This window comes from Danio rerio, chromosome 13 (assembly GCF_052040795.2).
Source record: "Danio rerio strain M-AB ecotype USA chromosome 13, GRCz13ab, whole genome shotgun sequence".
Classification (NCBI taxonomy): Eukaryota; Metazoa; Chordata; class Actinopteri; order Cypriniformes; family Danionidae; genus Danio; species Danio rerio.
The window spans coordinates 27,557,186-27,581,304 of record NC_141033.1 but is presented as its reverse complement, the minus strand read 5'-3'; the positions used below and the strand labels follow the sequence as shown (position 1 = coordinate 27,581,304).

At 35.7% G+C, this 24,119-nt stretch overlaps 1 protein-coding gene and 2 long non-coding RNA genes across 4 annotated transcripts in view; 1 reads left to right on the top strand and 2 right to left on the bottom strand.

Annotated features, from left to right (window-relative positions):
- The window catches only part of adka (adenosine kinase a), a gene marked incomplete at its 5' end in the record, with an annotated part of 289,242 nt that overhangs the window by 110,468 nt on the left and 154,655 nt on the right, over positions 1-24,119 (top strand). For both annotated transcript variants that reach the window (NM_212791.2, NM_001272084.1), the window contains 1 exon segment: positions 15,021-15,193. In NM_212791.2, the coding sequence (NP_997956.1) occupies positions 15,021-15,193 (173 nt within the window).
- LOC147841073 (uncharacterized) overlaps positions 1-24,119 on the bottom strand; it is a 360,944-nt gene that overhangs the window by 226,847 nt on the left and 109,978 nt on the right. The gene's annotated exons all lie outside the window — the stretch shown is intronic.
- Positions 19,082-22,670, bottom strand: LOC147841075 (uncharacterized). Its single transcript, XR_015505981.1, has 3 exons — positions 22,339-22,670; positions 20,787-20,887; positions 19,082-19,792 (listed from the first exon to the last, which is right to left on the bottom strand). It is a non-coding gene; the product is annotated as an uncharacterized LOC147841075 (long non-coding RNA).

The window sequence follows — 24,119 nt, the reverse complement described above, 5'->3', positions numbered from 1 at the left end:
GTAATGTTACAAATGTTACAAAATAATAGAACAGTGAAGCAAATTTGACTTTTTCCAAATAATATATTTTTAGTTACTATAAACAACACCACTTACAATGAACAAATAAAAAATAAGAAAATAATAAATAATGTGTCAAAGTCCAAATAAAGTCCAAATAAACATGGTGCAAATCCTCAGTACAAAAATAGATATAAATATTTACTATACTATAAATAGTTACATAACGAAAATAGATTCAATATGGAACATCCTTAGGTTTTATGTGCCAGCATGGATATGGTTGTCTGTGGATATGGATTTGGTTGTCTGCAATGCAGACAGACAGCTGCACCTTCATTTGCGTCTTTTGAAAACAGCAAGAGCAGCAGTTCGTCTTTGCTGTGTCACTGTTTTGTCATGTTTCTGTGCTGCTGTGCATGCAAAAGTACTTAATATGAGAATTATTTCATGCAAAACTTTTTTTTTTTGCGTTTTATTTAGCCGCGCATAAATGTATGCATATCTCTCATTACGTGTTGTTCAAAAAGCTCATTGTTTGGTCCACAAACAAAAGCGAAACCTATGCTTATTGGTTGTGATATAGCGAGTTTGAACCAATCTGGGCATGGAGGAGGGACAATACATCAATGTATCATGTCTGGTTTGTCCGGAGACACAGTGACGAGCGTTTCTTTGTCAAATCAGCGTGGTCAAATTTTGATGACGTAACCGCACTGATTCCGGAGCCTCTAAAAGTCCGCGAATGTTATGTGATACAGCACTGGAAAGCTGAGATTCTTTGAATTGTATGAATCGGATCAGCGGATCAAAAGTTATTAAACATTTAAGAGCAATACTTATTTTTAGCCGCGGGCGGCTGTCTCGGTCTTTAAGGGTTAAAACCGTTGATATGCAATTGTTCATGGTATGATAACCGTGCACGTTCAAATCGTGGTAGACCGTCAAACCGGTATATTGTTACAACCCTATAACTAACATAGTTACAGTTCTTTACTAGCCTAGTATACATTATACATGTTTTGTTTTTTTAACCATTTTTGTTAAAAATTGAAAAAGAAATGAAAAGGAGTCGCCTGGCGATTTCCAAAAATCTAATTAATTTTACAAAACTATTAGAATTACCGTATTTTATCCATAACCTACTGAAGAATAAAATAGTAGATAATAGTAATATTGTTAACATGTTAATTATAAAGATTAAAAACCACATGCAAATAAAAAGCCATCAGTCCTTTGATCAATTTTATTATATATTTTTTGAGACCCCTGGGCTGATTACATTATATTAAAGATACAGTAATAGCGTCAGATGCAGCACATTGATTTTATGGCACCAGGCTTTCTGACACCTTTACAGCACTCACATACAATAAAAATAAATACAGGCTACAACTGCATATGGAGGAAGGCCTCTGAGTGGCGATTTCCAAAATTAAACGATGAATAGATTTGGGCCTATTTGTATGTGTACACCATTTTGTGCAAGGTTTATATATTTATAACCACCTCAGAGAATATTAGAGGTTGCGAGTCACTGGCGTTGTTGTTATAGGGGTCGTGGACTGAAAAATTTGGGAACCCCTGCCCTAGTAGTGCTACAATTCTGCCTGACAATCACATACATGACAAAAACAGTAAATAAAATTACATTGTGCACAATTACCTGTTTGTTGTTTAACATTTCCCCCCAAGCTACAGTTAAATATGATGTTCATTAGTATAATTTCAACAACATCAAACCAAACAAGATGAGATTAAAAAAAGATGCTGTTGTTGCAAGAGAACATTTGCTGAATTTTTTTTAGACATTTATTGTGTAACAGTTGCCCGCGGTATTCACTGCTCATCTTGATGTCATGATGACACAATCATAATTCAGTGCAGGACCAGATATTGTTAAAGGCCTGCAGGGATAGAGGATGGTGAAATCAAACTCTGGTTCTGAACAAGCAGTCAAACTCGGTATGAAAACAGTCTGCGTTCCGGCACATTACCCAGCAGCTCTGAGCATGTGTGTGTGTGTCCCTTGATTGTTACGTTAGATTGCTCTAAAACTGCCACTTATTGGGATGGTGTGGGCACTGCAGTCGCACAAGCAGCTTATGTAATGAGACATTTTTCCCCTCTCACTTTCCCCCTCCATCTCTGTCTGCCTACACTCTGAGAAAATTAGACGGTGCCGAAATGCCTGGGATTACAGGGAAGCGTGGCTGCGTGTTTATGTTGCTCCTGGGGCTGTGGATGGGAAAAGATAAGATCTGTATGTTTCACTTGTCACCAAATCTGTTGCGTTTGTCTGGGGCAGTTAGAGAATATTGTACAGACCTACATATATCAAAATTAACTAGTCAGTAGGTGTGCAAAATATTAGTCAACTGGTTAACTTTTGGAAATAAAGACAAGGAGATCGATCAATCTTTTGACCGGTTATTCGTTTGTTTCTTTCAACTGTCGTGTCGTTCAAGCTGTCATGTTGTTCATTTGTTTGTTCGTTCATTAAAACTGCTGTGTAGTCATTAGTTTATTTGAACTGTTGCTTCATTTGTTGGTTTATTCGTTCAAAGTGTAGTGTGGTTTGTTTGTTCGTTCCTTTGTTTGAACTGTTGTGTCATTGTAAAGGTCCATTTAATCTGTCCATTCTGTCTTTCGATATGTCCATCTAAAGCAGGGGTGACCAAACTCAGTCCTGAAGGACCGGTGACCTGAAGAGTTTAGCTCCAACATCCTTCAACACACCAGCTTGGAAGTTTAGTATACCTAGAAAGAGCTTGATTAACTGGTTCAGTTATGGCTACTTGGGGTTAGAACTAAACCCTGCAGGACATTGGCCCTCTAGGTCCAAGCACTCCTGATCTAAAGTTTTGTCAGTTGAATCTTAAATAAAGTTTTGTGTTTTTCTTTTCCCAGTAAAATCTTCCTCATATTTTGAGGGTGTTGATCAACTTGCTGCATCATTAAAAAGCAAATATTGAACAAAGGTCATTTTTGGATATAACTTTTGAGCACTACTTGACTGTTTGTGACGTTTTAATTGGTTTTGAATCAGAAGATTTTAGAATCTGCTGATAAGAAGATTTTAATTGAATTGAAGTAATATTAATATGTAGCGCTGCTTTCCAAAGTTTTCCCTTCAAATAGTGCTAAAGAAATCTTTTGTCTCTTGACTACAGTTTAATCACTTCATAGACCCCCTAGTTTTTCACGATTTTATTATATTTTATATTTAGTTATTTATTTTTGGGTGATAAAAAGGACAGATTTTTGTGGCAGTAATTCCCAGAAATTTGCAGACAATTTTGCAATTAAATAAATATATATAAATGTAAAAAAATATATTTGCACCACAGGATGTCTGTATCTGATCTTTGCAATGACTTCACATGTTAATCACTCATGCTTTATCCGTGTCTGCTTACTGCACAAGCTGAAAACTCCCCCATACCCTATTCCATTCCATTCCATTCCATGTAATGATTGTGAGGGCACAGCTAGGACGTCTTTTTTCAAGACACTCAAATATGTCACGTGCGCTGCATATGCAATGTTTGTTAGTCATGTAAAACAATTGCTAACTGAAATAAATATTATTCAATTAAATGGTTAAGAATTTGATGTTTTAGGAGATTTACATTTTTTTGTGATTATTTTGTGTTTAGGCAAGGCAACTTTATTTATATAGCACATTTTATTCACAGTGGCAATTCAAAGTGTTTTACATAAACAGAAAAAAGGTACAAGTAAAAGAACATAAAAGCAAATAATTGAAATGATTAAAAACAGATTAAAATGTTAAAGTTGATTAGAAAAGAATGAAAAAGAAAAGAGACATTATAATGTGATCTGTCGGCCATAGCACAGTGCTCATTCAGTAAAGGCACATCTAAACTGATGTGTTTTCAGTCTTGATTTGATAATGTTGGAGCACATCTGATCATTTCTGGAAGTCGATTCTAGCAGCAGGGGGCGTATTAGCTGAAGGCTGATTTGCCCTGCTTTGACTGTACACTTCTTCAATTTCTAGTTTATGTAATCCTAAAGATCTGAGTGATCTGTTAGGTTTGTATATAGTGAGCATATCTGTAATGTATTCAGGTCATTGGGCATTTAGTGATTTAAAGACAAGTAATAATACTTTAAAATCTATTCTGAATGTAAGTGGGAGTGTAAAGACCTGAGGACAGATGTGAGGTGCCCTGATTTTCTGGTTCTGGTCAGAATCCTGGCTGCAGCGTTTTGGATGAGCAGCAACTGTCTGACTGTCTTTTTGGGAAGTCCATTGAGGAGTCTATTACAGTAATCCACCCTGCTGCTGATAAAAGCATGAACAAATTTCTCCAAGTCCTCACTGGAAACAAAGCATCTAATTCTTGCAATGTTTTTGAGATGATAGTATGCTGATTTACTTACTGTTTTGATATGACTACTAAAACTCAGATCCAAAAATTTAAGATTTAAAAGTTTAAATTAAGCATTTTGACTTTAGATTGTGAATGGCTTTGTAGCCTAGCATGTTCAAAGTACTTACTCAAAAGTTGCTCATGCTAGACATGTCTTTTTTTTTTACTTTCTTTTTTTAAATACAAAGTTGAGCAGTCAAAAAAAAGGAAACCAAATCATAGGGAAACTAGTCAGCCTCCCTAATAGACTAGTCAGTTGTTGAATGCTTCAACCAGCAAGACGTGTTCCTGGTCTGGACAGAGTGCTGAAGACTCCTGACAGGCCCGCACGTATCTCATCATCCCTTGCTGTCCTCCTCCTCCGGCCCTGTCGCTATGGTGAGGATGTCACATGGAAACAGGCCAGCGGTGGGAGGTGTGAAAGAGAATGTCACAGACAGCAGTCCAAATATGACACCATTGGCAGGGGGCGCGTGGAGGGGAACGGCACACAACACCTCACTAAGCCACCTGAGCGTGAAATAAAGCAGATAAGAGAAACTGACCAGATGTTTCGCTCTGCGGGGCGACGTCAGAGTAAACGGCTGATGGAGACGCTCAAGTCCTGAGCTTGTTAGCCTATTGAGAGAGCTGAGTCTCGAGTCCTATAGCGATGATTGATTTAATGGAAGCAGACAGTGCTCATCATTGTCAATCACAGTGATGGGCCGCTCTCTCTTCCCTCCCTGTCTCGCTCTGTCTCTTATTTTTTTTAATTCGTTTGCAGTCTCTCTCTTTCTCTCCCTCCTGAGCTTTGGTGCCAGGCTGGGCAGGCTCTGATGGGCAGACGGCGAGTTGTCTTCATTATAATGCCTTTATTTATTCATGTGTCTGCGGCCAGTGACAGCCGTGCCTGTGCACAGCTCTCCTCTCTGTCTGCGTCCTTAGAGATATGACTCATTTTCATTTCTCTCTCTCTCTCCTCTCACATCATTCTCTCTCCTCTGTCAAGTGCTGCTTTCAGTTAGCTTCAAAACTGACACGCGAACGCACAACGCGCATCAGTCACATCCAGCGGCCCACGTCAGCACACAGAGGGTACTCGTCAACGTTGGGTGGAAGAATCGCTCTTGCTAGCGCGGGCCAGATTTCCTCATGACCACTTTTGGGAGGCCAGCGCTGGCTGACTGTTCCGGATGGCTCTATAAATAGCTGCGCTGCGGTTTTTGCCAGTTTGATAAGCCCGTAATTGGAGTTGCATCCATCAGGTTACTGAGGGCTTTTAATCCCGAGACGTGTTGGCTGGGGCTCTGGGAGCTTTTCAGGTTAAAGAGCATATTCAGCACCATTGTTTAAGCCCGGGTTCACCGAGCTAAATGCTATTAGATTATTACAGTGTGTCAAAAGCAAATTAATCTAATTTTTGCCTCTCCGTAGCTCTGCCAAACAGTCAACCCTAATCAGGCATTGTGTTCAGACCTCCTTTTTAAGCCCCTGGCATGAGGTACATCAGGTTTTTCTGAAGGATTATAGTTCGGAATTAGGTTATGTCACGCTTTTACCTGAATTAGCCCAGTTTGTTGGGTTTTTACAGCTCTGCTTTAGTTACTAGTCAGCCTCTTTGTGGTGCAGATCAAAAGAAAAGCCGTGATTATGAAACGGATCACTTCACTCTAGGCTCTGAGGGTTTTTTTTTCTCTCCATGTGCTTTGATACGTCAGAATCTGGTGGGCTTCTGTTATGGAGCCTGGTGTTTCGCTAGGGGCCGTCAGTGGACGCTCTGGTTGTCCTCTGGCAGATGAGGAATAACTGCAGCAAGCATGTGACCGAGGGGAGGCAGCTGGTGGCTGCTGCGATACTTGCTGGGTCACCTCACTCCAGAAAAATCCTCACATCTGTAACAATTAATGCCTTTCAGACAATTAGAGGAGTATCATAGTGTGGGACATAATTAGGATTCTGACAGTTCTGGTACATTAATGACTCCTGATATTAAAATTCTTTTATTCATTTATTAATTTGCAGGGACAAATATTTAAAAAGACAATTCCTTTGGCCATAAATGAGGTTTTTGATATTAATTAGATTTTAATAGATACTGTAAAAAACAAACAATAACATTTAAACAGACATTGCAGATTCTTTTTAATTCAAGTTTGTTATAGACCATTTTAATGTGGTTATGTGATTGGCCCATGACCATTTCCTGCTTGTTATCAAACTATTTTATAACTGTAACAAGAGGCAAGTTAATCATAAAACGTAATGTTAAAATAGCTCTCTTAACAATATTTATCAATATGTGACTCTTTTTGTGTTCTCGGAAGCTATATAGAAATCAAAAATGTAAAACAGCAAATGCCTTGGGACCATTGTTTTTGTTTAAATTCCGCAAAATAGTTTATAGATGCCCAAACTAAGGCCCGCAGGCCAAAGTTGGCACATGGTAAACTTTGATTTAGCCCACCATCCCATCTGATAAGAATGGGAGAAAGATGAGGATGGTTTAGAGATTTATATAACCTTTTATTGGTTTGTTTTATTGTTAAGCTGCAAAAAACTAAATGAAATTAAACATTTTAATTTAAATGGTTTAAATCAGTCATATTTAGTTTAAAATGTACATACTGTCGCGCAACAGATAGAGGACGATGCAGAGACTTTGAGTAAATCAAGGCAAAGACAGATTCTATAGTTCAGTGTTGTATACAGCACTGAACTACGCTGTTATAAATGCAATTGTTTTTGTTTGCAATATGTTATAATTAAAGTTATACTGCATTAGTTAATAAAGTAATGCTTTCTATTTAATTAAACATCTTGTTAAAAAAGTTATGTTATGAAAATTATGAATGGCAACTTATAAAGTTTGCTGTATTTATTATAGGGCCATGGCTCTCAACGATACTTGGATTTTGGCCCTTTACACAAAAAGGTTTGGGCCACCCTTGTTATAGAAGCACCATAAATTCAAAACAAATGAATCTAACAACAAATGAATCTAATTCAATCTAAAAACAAATGAATTTAATATGGTCATTTAATGCTCTAACCTGTCCAATTATTATAAATCATGAACAAAATAAATATTATTGGATTGCATCCTATAACAATATTAATTTATTAGAGAAATCTTTAAGGGGTTTACTAATTTATGCTGGGCTCTGTACAGATATGTATATACCATCAGAAATATAGTGCTGTCAAAAAAATTATTAAAAAAAAAATATTAATAAGTTTGTTTAATAATCAATTAATTTATATATACATTAAGGATTGGGTCGATAGGCAGTGCCATTATCCATCGCTGATGGCTGATAGACATCATGATGCTGAGCCAGCATCGCGATCCTCTGCTCCACCTCCGTCGCAAACCCGCTCACGAAAAATACACACTTAGGCCCCCTTTACACTAATACATCTTAGTTTTAAAATGGCATTTTACAATGAAAATGATCCACATCCACACTGGCATTTTAACTAGTATTTCTGAAAAGCCCTCCTTCCACACTACACCACTGAAAACGCACATTTTGTGGCCACAGACACACATATAGCTATGTTTCCATCCACCTATATTTAATGTGCATTTTGGATATGCGCATTGAAAAAAACAGCTGATGGAAACATCATGATGCGCATAAAATTTGAAAATGCACATAAAAAAAAGGAAAAGATGCACATAAACTACGATGGAAACACTTTTACTGAACAAATTCCAGTTTGCACATTAAAAAAGGTCATGTGGTTTTGTTATAAGAGATAATGATGATAATAATGTGTGTGAATGGACAACCAGGCAGGCTGAGCACATTGTAAAACATCTGATATGTTGTTTGGGTCATTCTAAAACGCATTAACCATTTCAGTATTAGTGTTATTACATTATTAATTATCTCCAGAATCAAAAGCGCCTGTGCTTCGCATCTCGCGCCTTCAAACACCACCACGCATTCACTGCGTGTCCGGATTATATTCTGTGGCGCAAGTCATTTATTAAGTGAAGAAAAGATTCATGCAGCTTTTTCTAATGCCTCAAATTCTATTTTCACTATAGTTGTTAAAAGTGATATTTAAGTGATATCTTGTCTTTATCTAGCGACTGTTTGGTCTTTTAAATCTATCAGGTAATGTGTCACTGCGTCAGTACACTGCTTCAGTCTTTCGCTTTCACGCATATACTTAGTAATTTTAGCAAAAACCTCAGATACTGCTGTCTGGTTTCTGTTGGTTGTGCACCTTTTTTACCAACCAAGTTTGTCGACACCATTATAACGACACAGATCACCCTGCCTATTCATGCCAGTCCCTCGGAAAAAGTGATTGACAGGTAGTAATTTGTGTGTAACTTTATTTATTTATGACTTGATTATGGGTTAAACAAAGAAAGTTGTAGGTAGTTGAAAAGGTTGGCTACAAATAATTAATTCAATATGAATTAATTAGTCATTTATAAATAATAAATTCACTGCTGCCTCCAAGGACGATGCCATCGTCCATCGCGATGTTTCACATTGGACATTGTATGATGCCAAGTTGGTCAACATCGGCCAACCCTAATACACATGATGTATACATTTAAGTAAATGTTTGTGTATTTAGGAATTAAATATTTATACTTACTTATCCATCAAATTATATAAAATTATATATTTAAATATTTTGGTTTGTATCACACACAAAGATACAGTATATATATATATATATATATATATATATATATATATATATATATATATATCTATATATATATATATCTATATATATATATATATATATATATATATCTATATATATATATATATATATATATCTATATCTATATATATATATATCTATATCTATATATATATATATATATATATATATATATATATATATATATATATATATATATATATATATATATATATTATTTAAACAAACAACATTTATGTACTTGTGAGCACATACAGACACAGATTGTGGCAAGCTTTTATTTTGGATTTATAACTTTGATTCATTTAAGTGCAAATATGTAGATATTCAAAACTATAAAGCATAAAATATTTATGTGGAAAAACATTGTGATTCCCTATGCATATACAGAATTCATTTTTATTTCTAAAAAGGCCTAATCTGGCTCTACCTGCTGTGCTGTAGACTTAATGTAAAAAAAAAGTATTTTCCATATGATCAGCAGATTTTGAGGGAACATCAGCATTTTGCATAATTTATTTGTTTTTGTTTGCATGTCTCTCTTCACTTCCCCAAACAGCCCTAATATATGCACATGTACAGTACAGCATGCGTGTGTGTGAGAGAGAGAGAGAGTCTTGGCTTCTGTGATCACGTGCAGCAACATTATGTCAGAGCTCCAGGCCGGGGGGCTCAACGCAGCGGGAGACACTGCTGTTTAATTTCAGCACTTCATCCCCCTCCGTAATGAAGCCTCCCTCACGCACGTTTGCTCACACCCTGCCAGTGCTGCTGGCGGGTAATTGGGATGTGACTGAGCATGAATATCCCTTACGCCTGCCGCAGACCGACCTCCCCGCGACCCTGCAGATAGCTCTTTGTCTTAATGGACATATCATCTTTTATTTAGATCTCCATTTGAAAGTAATTGTCAGCAGGAGGGGGTTATTGCAGTAGATGGAGACGAATAGACTGGTGTTTCACAGCGGACCTCTTTGATTGGCCGCAGTTTTTGGCTGGCTTTGATTATGCGAGTCGGAACAAAGGTGTGTGCTGTGCCAAGCTGTTTTTGGAGGCTTATTAAAAGCGCCGCCCCGACCCCATCCTCCCTAATCAGCTGCCATTGGAGCTCTGCTGTCTCTAATGATCAAAGATGCGCGCAGCTGCTGTTTGAGTCCCAATACTGACATGTATACATTTAATGTGTGTGTGTTTTTTTTTACATTCAGGACTTTTTTATTAAATTTTTTCCCCCATGGTTTGTTGTCAAGTAACTGCACCTGGTGGAAAACACTCTCCAGGTGCGGTTAAAATGCAACGCAGCATGTCATGTTGGAGTGTTGTTGTCTGTAAGTGTTGGGTCTGTAAACAGAAGCAGCAGGAATCATGAGAGATGACCTCAGGAAATGTTAGATTCGGTGGGGATGATCAGAGAGAGCTGGGCAGTTGCGCATTTCAAACACTCGAGGTGTAAGTCAACATCAAATCAAAAGCGACTAATTTATGCATGCACAAATCTTCCTTTTAGATTTTATGGACCACAATTTGAGTCACACTGATCTTGCTTCATCTAAAAATGATGGTAGCACTGTACAATAAGGTTCCAACTTAAGTTTTGTATTTACAAACAGATACATATAATGAACAATACATTTATTACAGTATTCATTATTATTATTATGCAGTGTATTCATCTTTATAATGACACAGTTGCTCAGTGGGTAGCACTTTCGCCTTACAGCAAGAAGGTCGCTGGTTCGAGTCACGACTGGGCCAGTTAGCATTTCTGTGTGGAGTTTGCATGTTCTTCCCATGTTCGCTTGGGTTTCCTCCAGGTTCTCTGGTTTCCACCACAGTCCAAAGACATGCACTATAGGCGAGTTTAATAAGCTAAATTGGACATAGTATATGTGTGTGAATGCAAGAGTGTATGGGTGTTTCCCAGTGCTGGGTTGCCGCTGGAAGGGCATCTGCTGCATAACAACATATGCTGGAAAAGTTGTTGGTAGGGTTGGGCCAATAGACGATGCTATCGTCCATCATCGATGGCCAGTAGACAACACGATGCTGAGCCGGCATCGCTGATTAAATACGGGAGACTCCTGGGAAAAACGCGAGTGTTGGAAGGTATGCTTATTGTACAGCATGATCAATATGATTGGTAGCATATTAACTGCTAAATTATTGCTTGCCTATTATTAAGATATTAAATATTTATAAATAGTTATAAAGTTACAGTAGCTACACAATACCTAACGCCATCTACTGCTTTTCTAACTATTAATAAGCAGCTAGTTAGTAGTTTGAGCTAACAGTCTTAGTGAAAGGTTTGTTATTAGTGTGAATTGTGACTTAAAAATAAAGTGTTACTAATGATTATTAATAAAAATGTAATTATATATATTTATTTTTATCTTTGCCATCAAGAAAACATGTACATCCTCAAAAAATGTAACTTTACAGATTGTCTTCACTATGCTTTTAGTTAAGTGAGCTGTTAAGTGGCTGATTAGATATTTATGAATTTCTTTACATTATGAAAATACCCAATACAATCACTTTGATGTTTCTTACCCATTTGATGTTTGGCCCGCTAAAATAAATTGCAGTGTCAAAATCACATGCTATCTAATAGGTAGTGCATTTGATTTGAAAATTACTTGAAAATTAATTGTTTACATTGCCACTGTTATAAATGCATGATCTTTATAGGATTAATATGGTCATTGGGAATACATTTCTAAGAATACTATGTTATTCATGTTGCAAACATTTGCATGAGTTGTGTTGCCTCACTGCCATTCACAAATTCTCTTCCATGCATGGGCTCATTGGATAGTAAAGTGTCCATAAGAGGTGCACTTCAAAATCTCAGTAAAACTAATGGACATATTCTGCTCACAAGGAGTTTTTCTCCAAATACGTAGTATAGAGGTAGGCACATTTGGACAGAAGTGTCATTTCAGAACACTGTGGTTAATTCACTTACTGTAATTCTTATGCATTATGTTTGTCCTGCTTTTATATGATATTGATAATGAACATGTGTGCCATATTGGGTAAGAACACCAGTAGTAACTGATGATAGTTTTAATTTTTTGCTTTTTAATTTAGCTTCCAATGTGCTTACTATTTTGAAAACCAAAACAACTGATATGAGAAGACTTTCACCCCTTATAAGCATCACTAGTGCGGCCAATTGGTTTCAGAAGACATCAATAGTTAAATGAAGATAACTTGTGTGCAGTCAAGGGCTTTCAATTGATTTTAGGATAAATGCACCATCTGGAAGGTTCAATTTGGCAAGTCAATATTGTGGCAGAACTTACACCATGAACATGAAGGCTCCAAACAACTCCATGAAAAATATCATTAAAAGGCACAAAGCTGAGGGATGGATACGAAAACATTTCCATGCCAGTGGATTTACTTTGGAGTTAAAATCTGTGATTAGAAAACTGGCAGAGTGTAGCGCAGTTGAGTTTTGATTGGCAAGAAATATGTCAGACTGTTGAAGTAAAAATTGACTTTAAGGAACCTGGGATGCCTCATCAACAGCTTTATGATGTTTACGCCTTTTTGGTCGAGCTCTAAACAGACTTCCACACTGTAAAGCTAGGTGTGTTGCATCACAGACAGACGGAGTGATTAATTTCTCATGTATACAGGTCATCTCTCAGGCAGAGCATCTCATTCACTAGGGGCCCCATCAACAGACACTGCAAGGTTGCAATAAAAGCAGCAAACGTAGCAACGTGTACTCTAATAAATCTTCGGAGGTTAAACCCCACAGCACTAAAAACCTAGAAAGACCTTTTCATCATCCCCATAAAAGTGGCAATGTCACAGTGTTTGTGGTAAGCCACCGTCCAGGATGCAGGAATTAGTGCTCCCCTGTAATCGAGTTTAGCACAGCCTACAGACAGACATCCTGGATGTCGTTTCATTGTTCCATCAGCCTTTGTGAAAAGTTTGTACAATTCAGTTACACAGTAATTGATATCTTTATAATCAGAGGGTTTTATGACCAGAGCTCAGTAGAGTGCCAAAGAAATGAGTAAATGAGTAGCAGGTTTGAACCCTGACGAAGTGCTGATTTGACATTTTTATTTTCTTGCTTGCTTGCTTTGAAGTTGTTCCAAATTTTTTATTTTTTTAAATTTGATACTTAATGACTTCTGAAGTATGGAAAAAGGGAAATATGGAAATGCAGAATTAAAAAGCCCAGTAGGTAGCTTTAAATAGACGGAGCAAGTCATTGAGCAATTCAGTCATTCCATTTCTTCAGAAGACAGATTCAATAAGGAATTTAATCCCCCTCTTTATGAACGGGCCAGTGAATCATTGTTTTATGGATTTGTTCAAACTGCAGATTCATTTAGAAAGAAAATCACTATGTGTTGATCAGAGAGTTCTTGGGTGGTGAGCAGTAGAGCTGCAGATATTGATTATTTTAGCCATCAATTAATCTTCCACTGTAATTGATCGATTAATCTGATAAGCTTCCCCTGTTTTCTTTTTAAGATATTGTGACCGAAATGCAACAAGTTTGTGCAAGTCTGTTATAGTTGATATTTTTATATTCAGGGGATTATATGACCAAAACTCAACACAATCTGAATGCCACTTTAGAGACCAGATAATGTTCAAGTAAATTCTATTCTATTTTTTTTTTTATTAAACAAAGTTGATTTGGAATATATATTTTATTAAAGGTTACAAATCTTACTCATAATTCAGCTAAAACTGACATTTTTATTTACTTGCTTATTTTATTTAATGTTGCTGATATCCAATGACTTCTGTAGTAGGGAAAAAAGGGAAATATTGAAATGCAATTTTACCACTTCAGTGCCAAAGAAAAGTTAATTGTACACTTTTTGTTTGTTTGTTTATTTATTTAAATGTCCAGTAATGCATATATTGTATGCACACCTAAAATTGGTATAAAGTTGCCTCTAAAATGACAAAATTTCACAATAGTTTACAGTGAAATGGCCTGCTATACACTAATATTAAGATGCAAGCCTACAGTAATTATGTGTCAAAGTCATGATTGATGCCAACAAATTATTTACTATTATTTTTATACATATTTATTGGGTTACCCTTTACTATTACAATGATCTAATGATTAGTCGTCTATGGGGTAGAGTAGTGACAAAAGGGTAGAGCTAGACTCACTGCTGAATGCCATTGATTTACATAGTGAATCTTTACCACAGATCAAGACAAGTGAACAACAACACGGGAAGCAGCAATGAATCATCTGACCCAAGCGCAAAACTTTTATAGATTCTGCTGAATGTCTTTTTATCGCATTTCATATGTCGTGTCTAAACGAGGTGCCACGTTCATGTCTAAATTTTAAATAGTGAACTTAAATGTGAACGGCCGGTATGGCTTTGTTCTTTGAGCGAGAAGGATAATGATTATAAATTTCATGCCTACTAAGTAAAGGTACAATTGGCAGTAGAAACGCAATACTGTTCAAGGTGACCCATTTTAAACAATCCTGTCCTGTACTTTACTAAAGCATGCCTCTCCATGGAAGTGAGGCATAAATGAATACTGAACGTGAAAACAAAACAGGAAAACAAAATTTTGTATTGAGTTTTCATCATTGGCCAACCACTTCCCTTTCAAACATTAAAATGCACAACAGATCAACTCGCTTTATTGTCTTCAACATTTAAACCCTGAATCTGACCAAAATGTATTTATTTGTTCTCCTTATCAGTCTGCTATTACTTCCTGTTTTTACTAGTTATTCTCTAGCTGAGTTGCACGCACAGGGGCCTCTCTCCACCACACTCCATTCTGCCTTTCCAGGAATTGTCAATATATAGACAACTTCCTTGATCCTGGATATGCGATTTCCAGTTTTTTTTTTTTTTCAAGCTCTCAGACATGGAAGCTGTGTTATTGTGTAACAATAATCGCTTTTCCTCTCTTTTTGACCAGTGGATGATCCAGGAGCCGCACAATGTGGGCACCTTCTTCGGCTGCATCGGAAAGGATAAGTTCGGGAAGATCCTGAAAGAGAAGGCGGAGGAGGCCCACGTGGATGCCCACTACTATGAGCAGAGTGAGGAGCCCACGGGGAGCTGCGCTGCCTGCATCACTGGCGACAACAGGTCAGCCACCCCTTTCCTCTAGGGAGGTTCCTTATCGCTTCCTCAGGATAGCAGCCCCCGGCACACACACACACATTCACACACCCCACCTCACGATGCATTGGGACTCGGCGTTCCCTCGCCGGCTGTTCTGCTCTTTTCCGCCAGAGCTCTTGATTTATTTATTTGCCGGGGTTAGATCAGCACAGAGGTATTTTGATACACCGCATGACTTGGCCCTGAAGGGTGCTAGATTCCATGACTGAGCAGATATGTGAAACTGCTTGGGCTGAATTACGTGCTACCTACACGTTTGAGCGGAGCAGATTGACGTGTTTATTTAAATGTCACTTACTATTTCTCGGGCCTGCGGTAAGAACGCGATAGCGAGCATTGAAGCTTATTGACTAATCTGTGATTGTATAGGCTCTGAGGATTTGTTCAAATGAGTAGCAGGTTTGAACCCTGACGAAGCGCCGACTTAGCTTTAGAGCGAGGCCAGATAATGTTCTTGGAATTCATTGTATTATTTTTTTTGCTTTAATTTGGAATTTGTCTGTTTTATTAAAGGTTACACATCTTAAGCATGATTCAGCAAGCAAGTTTTATTTACTTTTTAAAATTTTATTATTTTTTTTTTATTATTGTTGCAGATATCTATTGACGTCTGAGTATGGGAAAAAATGTCAAAATATTGAAATGCAATATGGATTCTTTTTATAAGACTTCTATGATGCATTTAACAGTCATCAGCATCTTAAACCCTTAAAAGTTTTTAACCCTTTCACGCATGAGTTTTAAATAATCCAGCTAACCCTCCATTTTTTTGTGATAATATTTAAATGGCATTTTAGAACGAAAACCCTTCATGTCCACACCGGCGATTCACCTAGGGTTTCTTAACCTGTTCACATTATACTGCAAAAAATGCAAATCACGTGACCACACACACACTCTGGCATGCGCTGCAGTGTATGCGGGCATCTGAGCTCCAGGCACCCAGTTGGTGCTTTGAGCAGAACTCCCCAGGTAAAAGATTTGCACATCGGATGGTTCATTAAGAATCTACAGCTGGATCTAATATCGCTATATTTATTAAACGTGATATTTAATTATTCTTGTCAAGGAGGCAGTTATGTTATAGGTTCCGTTTTGTTATAAATATTCACACAGTAAAAGATGCCTGTCATATAAATATGTAGCTTCAAAATGCCTCAACGTTTTTGGTGTCTGTTAAGTTGTTAATATTAAAATGAAAATATGCAGTTTCTTATATCGTGTTTTCATTTTATTGTTAAGAAGGTAAGACAATGTACCGAGGTTGTTGCGAATGACGCTATAATGTAAACTGTTACCTTAAAAGATTCACCCGACGTGTCCTCGGGAGTTTGTTTTCCAAACTTGGGAAGTCTGAACTTACAAGGAAAGGATGCAAGACTGTCTACTTTGTGTAGACTACTTAATATTAAAGAAAAAGCCCCAAACAGCCTTGTATGGATGGATGGCGTTACCGTAGCAAAATTTATGTTTTATATATTTTAAAACTAAAACGTATTAGTCTAAATGGGGCCTAAGAATTCATTGCGTTCTAAAGCTTCCATGGTGAAGTGTGAAGTTTATAATGTGACCCACCAGCTCCAATGATCCATCTACTGTATATATCGTATTTTGTTACGTGTTGCCCTTTTCTGTAAATATTTAAAAAGTTCTAATTGTATTGTGAAACTGATACTCTGAAACTGATATATCTGATACTCTGATTCTCAAATAAACGATAGAACATATATTGTCTTTTAAAAAGCTCAATAATGATCATAATATTAGTTATATGACGGGTAATGGGTGCTGCCGTTGTTGCTAGAAGGGATACAGCTGCGATCGGAAGTTAACGATAAGAATTTATGTTATTTTATCAAATTGCACATTAACTCTTTAACTGCCCCGTCAAGGATTTTTTTTTTTAGATTGGATTTCTTTACTTTTTCTAATGTCGCTAGTTAACACACTCAATGCATTTAAAATATCTAAAATATCAATATCTACCAAATGGTTGATATGTTGGTTTATGGTAAAAGTACAGGAAAATTCAAACATTTCAATAAACATAATAATAATTACAATAAAGCATCTTTATTTTTGCGGTATGCCATAAAATATTTCAGATTCTTATTTAACATCAAGTGCAACAAGTGCAAGTTCATCGAGTGCAACAAGATGTTTGTTTTATTAATTAATTAATTAATTTAATTATTTATGTAAACCTGCTGTTTGTGCAAATCATTATTTAAAACAGTCATTCTTTAAATGACTTTAACAGTCATTATTTAAAACAGTCAAAATATGGTCAATCATTTGGGGGAGCAGGCAGTTAAGGGTTAATTGTATTTTATTAGTGTCTACTCCTACCTAAACCCAACCCTTAACAGTAATGTAAAAATAATATTTGCTGTACATTGTCACTAAAATTATGCTATATTGATGTGAGTATCCTCAGCTGTATCCCATCTAGACCACCCTCTTTCACAGTTGAGGATACCGCTTGTGCAAGGCTTTTGAAATGCATTGTGTATGGGCAGGAAAGTAAATTTGATGATGTTTTCTCTTCTAGCTGCCGTTGGTACATATAAAAACTCTCAGCGTGGAGTTTTTCTTTTATCATTTCGGCAAATAGAATGGACTTTATGCACAGCTAGTTTTTTTCAGCCAATGACGAACTTCCAGTGAAAGCTTTATGTGACTATTTTTAATTTCATAATGTTGCTTTTAACACATCAATGTTGTAATCTAATTCAAATATAATCAGTTAAATAGACTTACTGTAAGCATCCATTTGGTTGTTAATGAGTAAAAAGAGACAAAAAAAAAACGTTTAAACACATGCACCTTCTTTAGCAGCAGGCTGACACAGAAATTCCATTGAAAATACTGGCGTAAAATTAATTTCCATATTTTAAAGACAAGGTGCAAAAAAAATATTTATTGCAGTGCTTCTTGTTTGGTCTGAGACCTGCTTTATGTCGTTTCTCAGCCAGGCAGTAAAGATTATTTTAAAAAAAAAATCTGATCTTAAATGCTGCATTTCTGTATGGGATGACCGGAAGCCCTGGTGCTGGCTGACTGAAATTAAAATACTGTGTGCATATACACCATTGATACAAAATGTTTTATTTTACTCTCCCATTCACTGAGCTCTAGCTTTACCCAACTATGACAACTTCCACTACTGAGAAACCCAGGAATGTCAAAAGGGTCATTAAAAAGGCCAGTAGGTAGCTTTAAATTGATTAGGAGCAAGTCACTGAGCAATTCATTCATTCAATTTGTTCAAAAGACAGATTCATTCAGGAATGTAATCCCCCTCTTTATGAATGGGCCATTAAATGATTCCGAAATTGCTGTGTTTTGATCAGAGACAAAACAGTTCTGCTGTGGTTTGAAGCAAGTATCAGAAATTATTACAGCCTTCACTGTAAACATTTGGTCACAGCTTATTTTAAGGTACATTTTCTTCTGTGAACAAACTAACTTGCTGCTTATTAATAATTAGTAAGATTGTAGTTGGGTTTAGATATAGTTATGTAGAATGAGAGCATACTTTATGAGTACTAATATACAGCCAATATCTTATTAATAAGCAGGTACTAAGCAAATAGTTAACAGTAGGAATCAATACTTACCCTAAAGTGTCAACAAACATTTACATTTAGCTTACTTATAAACGTAAAAGGATGACAGTTTTACTTGCTTGACATTTGATTGTTTCACTTTAGAATATTTTTAGAATAGGTGTCGCAAACTATTAATGCTTCGGTTGCTTTAATAAAGAAATACATGCGTTTGCAGTGGCACCAGTGTCTGTGTCATCAGCTGAATAATAGATGTCCCTCTGAGGAAGTCGTGATCGTTCAGGTGGTGATCTGCATTTGTTTTGCATGTGTTCTTTCATGCTATTGCTTTTTAATCAGAGCTGCTAACAAAACAATTGTAAAGTGTGTGTGTGCTGGAACAACCGCTTACAGGTGTGTTCTCTCAAAAGCTGAGCAGACAAATGAGAGGCACTTCAGATCATCCCGGTCACTTTATTTTGTGTATTTTGCAGTTGATGTCGAGAAAATGTTGATGAAAGCAAATGTTAACGGATGGCTTTCTCCATGTATTTCAGACCACACATACTTTTGGTCATGTGATACACAAGACCAGTCAAAGGTTTGTGATTAGTAAAAATCTATATATAAATGAAAACTGAACCAATTTTGTTGACCTAGGGTGCAATTTATTTGATCAAAATATTTAATTATTACAAATTAAAACAGCAATTAGTTAAAGTTATTTAAACAGAATTTTCAGCATCATTGCTTAATGTTATTATCAGAGTTGAAAACTGTTGGTCTGCTTCATTTTTGAATGGAAACTGTAATGCAGAACCATTCAAAAATACAATACAAATGTATTTACTTTTGTTTATCAAAAACAAATAAAACTTTTCAAGAGTGAAGTAAATACATTTATAATAAATGTAAAGGGTTTTATTTAAAGAAAAATGCTTTAATTTTCTTTACTATTTTTTTTTTTTTTTTTGAAAATCTATTAATGATATGCTGTAAAACAGTGGTTCTCAAACTTTTTTCACCAAGTACCACCTTGGAAAAAAATTGTCTCTCCAAGTACCACCTTACGACGCTATTTTTTAACCAGTATTAAAAAATAGCGTTGTGGGCCTAATTAAGCAGCTACAGGTGTGCACAGTTTAAAAACTATGCAGATTAATTCCTATTATTAAGAATATGTTTTATTGTCAGTCACTTTAAACATTTTAAATAGTCTGAACATTAACTGTGCTTGCATGTAAAAAAAAAATGTTTTAGTGAAAATGTGCTTTTAAAGGTTCATAAAAAATGGCGCTGTTCTTAAAAAGTAAAAAGAAAACTGCTGCACTTAAATCTAAAGTATTCATAATAGTCTATTCATCAAAAGTTGGAAATGTTGCTTGGACCTCATAAATATAGGCTATGTCATATTCATACACTTTTAAACAAATCTTGAAATGTTAAATGTACATATGACAGGGTTCATACAGGCACAGCCTAATGAAAATCAATTCCAGCACCTATTTTTTTTTCAAGACTGACATGCTATGTATTGAAGACCTGAAAAGTATTCTCAGCAACCCATAAAACATTGCATAGAAATAGATACACATAAAAACCATTAATAATAATAATAATAATAATAATATTTATTAATCATATATTAATAATATAATAAACCTGCACTTAATGATTGTGAAATCTTTTTTGTACTCAAGGAAAAATACTATTACACTGCTAAAATAACACAAATTTTAGTAAATAATATTAATATTAGGTAAAAGTACAAAGTACTCTTAAAAAGTACTAGTTGGTTACTTTTGAAAAAAATTTCAGATTTTCATTTTGAAATCACTTTTTTGAGTGTAAACCTGATTGAACGGTTTAATTGCTTAAATCTCAAAGCTACATGTATAGGAATTTGCACTAACAAAGGAAGTATGGTTGATTTTTCCTTTCATGACAATTAATATTTTTTCAATAGCACTGGCAAAACTACCACATAAACTTTAAGGCCATAGAGACACTTTTTGCCCATTTTTTAAACAATATTTTTAAGCTTTGAAAGGTTTAATTAAAGTATATGATGAAAATATTTAAATTTAGCCTTTTATTTACATATTTTACACTATTTTTCTTTACAATATGGCAAATTTGTTTCTTAAATAGCTGTACATCACATGTAGATTTTATTTTGCACTTGATCTTGATCTAAAATACAAAAAAATAAATAAAAATACATGTACACTTTCAGTAAAAAAATAAAACAAATGACTTCATTTTACTTGAGGTATTTGAAATATGACAACACTACATTTATCAATGCAGTGTTTTAAGAGCCTTATTGTTAATTTTGATAAATAAACAATAAGTAACAACGAATTGTTTTGACCTGTAATGCTTTAACACAGATCAGAATACAGCTAAATGTGTAAATCACACAAATACCTCATCCAGAAACATTTCCAGCATTATTCTTTTGTCGTAAAGAAATAAAAAAGTTCCACCTTTGCTAAAAGTAAGTTTCACTTCACAATACAGCCAAATAAGAAGACCATTTGCATTGTCATCGATCATGCATCAATCTAATTCTAAATACTTGATAACTTTGAATACTTTTGACTAAATTTAGTCAAGGAATAAAGATAAATAATGTCTACTTTAATAGTGGAGAGATCGCGATTGTATTCAATCTGAGCATACACGCGATCATGAGAGAGGACTTGCAGTTCATTTGAAAAAAAAAGCCTATTTAGGAGCTCACATATCTGTTTTAGCGATTTGCGTACATGACTGCAGTCATGAATGTCGCACGACAACGTTGCTACAGCCTTCTCACGTCTTACATTTCTACGTTGTGACAATGTAGCGAGCACGTAAGCGGCAACGTTGCCTTTAAAAAAATACAACGTTGTGCAGACATCGCTACAACGTAAATGTGTTTGTTGGGTGCGCTCTCGTGTTAAAATAAAGCACTCGCCACATTTGCAGAAATGAGTAATTGTGCAATACCTCCATTCCCGCGCCCCCATTCAGAATGTATTTAGAGGAGTGACAGGTCAGAGGCGAGTCGACTGACTGTCGGAGAGCGAAACGTGTATGTAGTTAATCAAAAAGGCAGGAAATATGTCCGCGGTTTAATTACTCTGCTAGACATCTCTATAGTGAAAACATCCGAGAAGCATTATTCCAACAAAACATTTGTTTTTAAGTTGTTTTCTCTGTCTCTGCAGCACAGAAAGCCTTTGTCCCGCCCTTACGTTTCACGCGACTAGAAAAGGTGGACTGTGATTGACTACTTTTCATGTCAGTCAAATCACCCTTCAGACTCAATTCTTAAACTTCGGAAACTGATTTTCAGCAACTTATGTCACAAAGCACTAAAGTAAACATTCTAAGCACAGCGTTGTGATCGTACGCTTCACAAAACAGCCAATGCTGATCACATCAATGTTATATTACGCATTAAAGAATTAAAAGTGTTAATTGTTTCTTTCATTATTTGGCGATTCCTCCGCGTACCACTAGGAGGAAGCCCGCGTACCACTAGTGGTACGCGTACCACAGTTTGAGAACCACTGATATAGAGAGAATTAAGTCAAATAACAAGAAATGTAGTTTATTACAAGGTTTTGTACTGTAATGTACAACACCAACTCAGACAATAAATCACTTTAAACTATTAAAAATGTTCAAAATGTCACTTTTAAAATCTTTTTAGGGTTAAAAGTATTTGGAAGAAAGCTCAATTTCCCAAAATTCAATTCAAAAACCTCAATAAATGGTGAAAATAAAAAAATAAAAACATAAATTACAAAATACGGAAAACTGCCATTTTCTGGATATTTTTTACAGTGTAAAGTAAGATTTGGTCATAGTAGAAGAGCAACTTATTAAAATGAAGAAACAGGAACAAAAATTGAAAAACATGAAAATGGGTTTTATAAATTGTAATTTATTTATTGCATTTTTAGTTTACCTAAAGTTAAATGACTTTATTACTGATGCTCATCAATCAGAGAAATACACTATTAGTTTTAAAGGATCAATAAGGCATAAACTTTTTCAATCAAAATTAGACACTTTCTTACTCCCTAAATTAAACAAAGTACAATTATACATGATGGTAATGATGAAATGCCTTTATTTGTCACATACACTTTTACATGTAGTGAAATTTGACCCCTTCGTCTATACATAAACATCACACATTTTAGGGGAAGACATTTCGAGAGGTAGCTTTCGAAGAGGAAATAAGATACATTAGGGTAAAAGGGGGGCAAAAAAAAAGAAAAAAATCTCCTCTCAGACTGTCCTTGAAGTAGGACAGTCTGAAACCAGGGGATCGAGCAGATAAAAAAGTCTAACATAAAAACAATATAATAAAATAATAGTAATAATAATAATAATAATAACAATAGATAATAGATAAATAATAAAATACAGAAAAATATGTGAATACAAATATGCATAAGATATGCAATTGGACATTTAAAAACTATTTAAAAAATAAAAATTAAATACCAAACAAAAATCTATATAAATATAGACATTTTATCTGTGCTCTCCATTTAGAAAAAAACTATAGGCAATTAAGACAGACCCGGTCTAGATTTGTTTCCAAATCCTTACGTCACATCATTCCTTCACACTCTTTATTTGATCTAATTTTAAATTTTTTTAATTGTATTATTATAGGTCTATTTATTTTAATTTTATTTTATTCAACCTTGATGAGAAGAACATATTTCCTTTTAAAAAAAAAGCCCAAAAAATTAGCATGATCCCAAACTTTTGAGCGGCAGTGTACATTTCAAAAGACTCATGTATCCAGTGAAGATCTGCTACTGCGGAAGCAGATTTCTGAGGACTGGTCTCTTTGTTTGGACTGTCACTGAGTTAGTGCTAGCGGAGCGATGCATTAGAGATGGTTTGAAAGAGCAGCGGCTTGTAGAGCTGTCAGCCTTGGCCTTATGAGACTCCTCTCATTAGCACCTCACCTGTCAAAAGCAGACCCTTTCATTACAGGAGACTCGCAGATCTGCAGCTCAAGGCCTGAAAGTGGTTTGATCAATATCTTCCTCAATACTTTTCCCCCTCCAGCGCACCTGTACGCAGCCGCTGGTGAGACGCCGTTAAAAGAGTGCTGATATGAGAGCAGGTTGCAGGTCTCTGCCCTTCTGCCCACTGTGAGGCGTAATGATGGCATGGAGGAGAGTCTGCTCTGATCAGCATGACTGTGCCTCTTCAAACGCTTATTATGTCTTAATGGATTTGATTTTGATTAACACGATGACATCGAGCCGAAGAGTGTCAGATCAGCATCTTGTATGTGGAAATTACAATAAGTTGCTTTTTTT